Source organism: Vollenhovia emeryi, unplaced genomic scaffold, assembly GCF_000949405.1.
Source record: "Vollenhovia emeryi isolate VEMERY1.0 unplaced genomic scaffold, V.emery_V1.0 DF947200.1, whole genome shotgun sequence".
In the NCBI taxonomy this organism is placed as follows: domain Eukaryota; kingdom Metazoa; phylum Arthropoda; class Insecta; order Hymenoptera; family Formicidae; genus Vollenhovia; species Vollenhovia emeryi.
In genome coordinates this window covers 1-1,726 of record NW_011959166.1, presented here as the reverse complement: position 1 = coordinate 1,726, position 1,726 = coordinate 1, and the positions used below count along the sequence as shown (strand labels likewise).

Genomic DNA, 1,726 nt, shown 5'->3' with positions numbered 1-1,726 from the left:
TGCACACAAGCACGTTACAACAAAGCGAGCGCTCACAGGCAAGCGCGTCGCTACAAGGCGGGCGAGTCCCTTCGACCACGAGGCGAGCGAGTCCACGGCAGCCGGCAGATCCGGTAAAGGCGAAACGTGCAAAGGCAAGCACGTGACAACAAGGCAAGCGCGTCGCTACAAAGCGGGCGAATCTACGCAGCTACAAGGCGGACGTGCGAGGGCAAGCGCGTCGCTACAAGGCGGACGAAGCTACTCGGCGACGAGGCGGACGTGTTCAACCGCGCAGCGCAGCGAGGAGAGTCAACGAGGTCGACACATCGGACTAAGCGTAAATAGACATAAGCGTACAAATTATTTGTTGGTTTTTTGTATTTGTATCCGCACGCGTGTAACGAGCGTCAACAATGGCGGAAGTAGAAATAACTAAACTCAGGCTGAGAAAGAGAACTGCTAAAGCCGGTTTAACTCGAATAGAAACTTTTCTCAATAGTTTGGGCGAAGAAGAGGTTGACGTTGATAAAGTAAAGGTGAGGTTAGATAAGTTAGACGAGTTATGGAAGTCTATATCGACTGCTCACTTAGAATTGGCGGTAATGGAAGACATTGCCGAGGATCAATTAGACGAGGAATTAGAGGCCCTCGAAGACAGATATTTTAATTTGAAATCCAAAGGGGAAAAGATAATAAGAAATCAACTTAAACCGGCTTCGGCTATAAACGAGAACCTGAACCAAGCAATCGCAGTAGACTCTAATGAGAGACGACCGAACGAAAGTCATATCAGATTACCCAAGATAGATTTGCCGATTTTCTCGGGATCCTACAATGATTGGCATCCTTTTTTTGACACGTTCAACTCATTGATTCATTCCAACAAGTCGTTGAATGACATACAGCGTTTTCATTATTTAAAGTCATCGTTGAAAGGCGAGGCCGCAGAAACGGTGTCTTCGTTAGAAATTTCCAGTGTCAATTACGCCGATACTTGGTCCAGGTTAAAAGAAGGATATGATAACAATAGACTCGCGGTGCAAAATCATATACGGGCGATTTTCGACTTGCCGATTGCAAGAAAGGAGAACAGCGCGGTCATTCGCACTGTGTTGGACGGAGTGCTAAAACATACAAGGGCGTTGCAAGCTCTAAAGCGACCTACTAACCAGGGGGACGACTTGTTAATACATATAGTCACTAGCAAACTAGATTTGATATCCATAAGAGAATGGGAAAATAGCCTCGATCCAGCACAGGTGCCTACCTTCCAGGGTTTGACAGACTTTTTAGCGCGAAGATGTCAGACGTTGGAGGCGGTTGCGGGGAGGAGTCAGGTCGGCCAAGCCAATACAAACTTGCGTCCAGGCAACGCGCCAAAGATCACAAGTTCTCATGCCGCGGTGGCTAGTAACAAATGTGCCCATTGCAAGGGAGGCCACCAAATTTATCAATGCCCACAATTTCAAGGTTTGACCGTGCCGGAGCGGTTCAAACAAGTTAGAGTAAAGGGTCTCTGCCTAAATTGTTTGAAGGGGGGACACTTGGCGAGAGATTGCACAAGCAAGACGTGCAAGAAATGCGAAAAAAGGCACAACACCTTATTGCACGAGGAACGAAAGGACAAACCTGACAAAGGGGAGGAAACTAGCCAATCCTAGGCAAATAAAGATCAAGGAAGCGCGATATGTAGTTACTCGCGGTTCGTAAGGGCGGCCGGTTCAGGTCAAGTACTACTGGCTAC

The 1,726-nt window shown here is 47.7% G+C and overlaps 1 protein-coding gene across 1 annotated transcript; it reads left to right on the top strand.

The window, feature by feature from the left end:
- The first annotated feature begins 395 nt into the window (after positions 1–395).
- Positions 396–1,643, top strand: LOC105558556. The gene has a single exon (XM_012006305.1). It carries the CDS (start codon positions 396–398, stop codon positions 1,641–1,643), a length of 1,248 nt encoding a protein of 415 aa, XP_011861695.1.
- The last annotated feature ends 83 nt before the right edge of the window (positions 1,644–1,726 follow it).

What these genes read in the sequence shown, in the direction of transcription:
- LOC105558556 (XM_012006305.1), top strand. Translation starts at nt 396, where the DNA reads ATGGCGGAAGTAGAAATAACTAAACTCAGGCTGAGAAAGAGAACTGCT.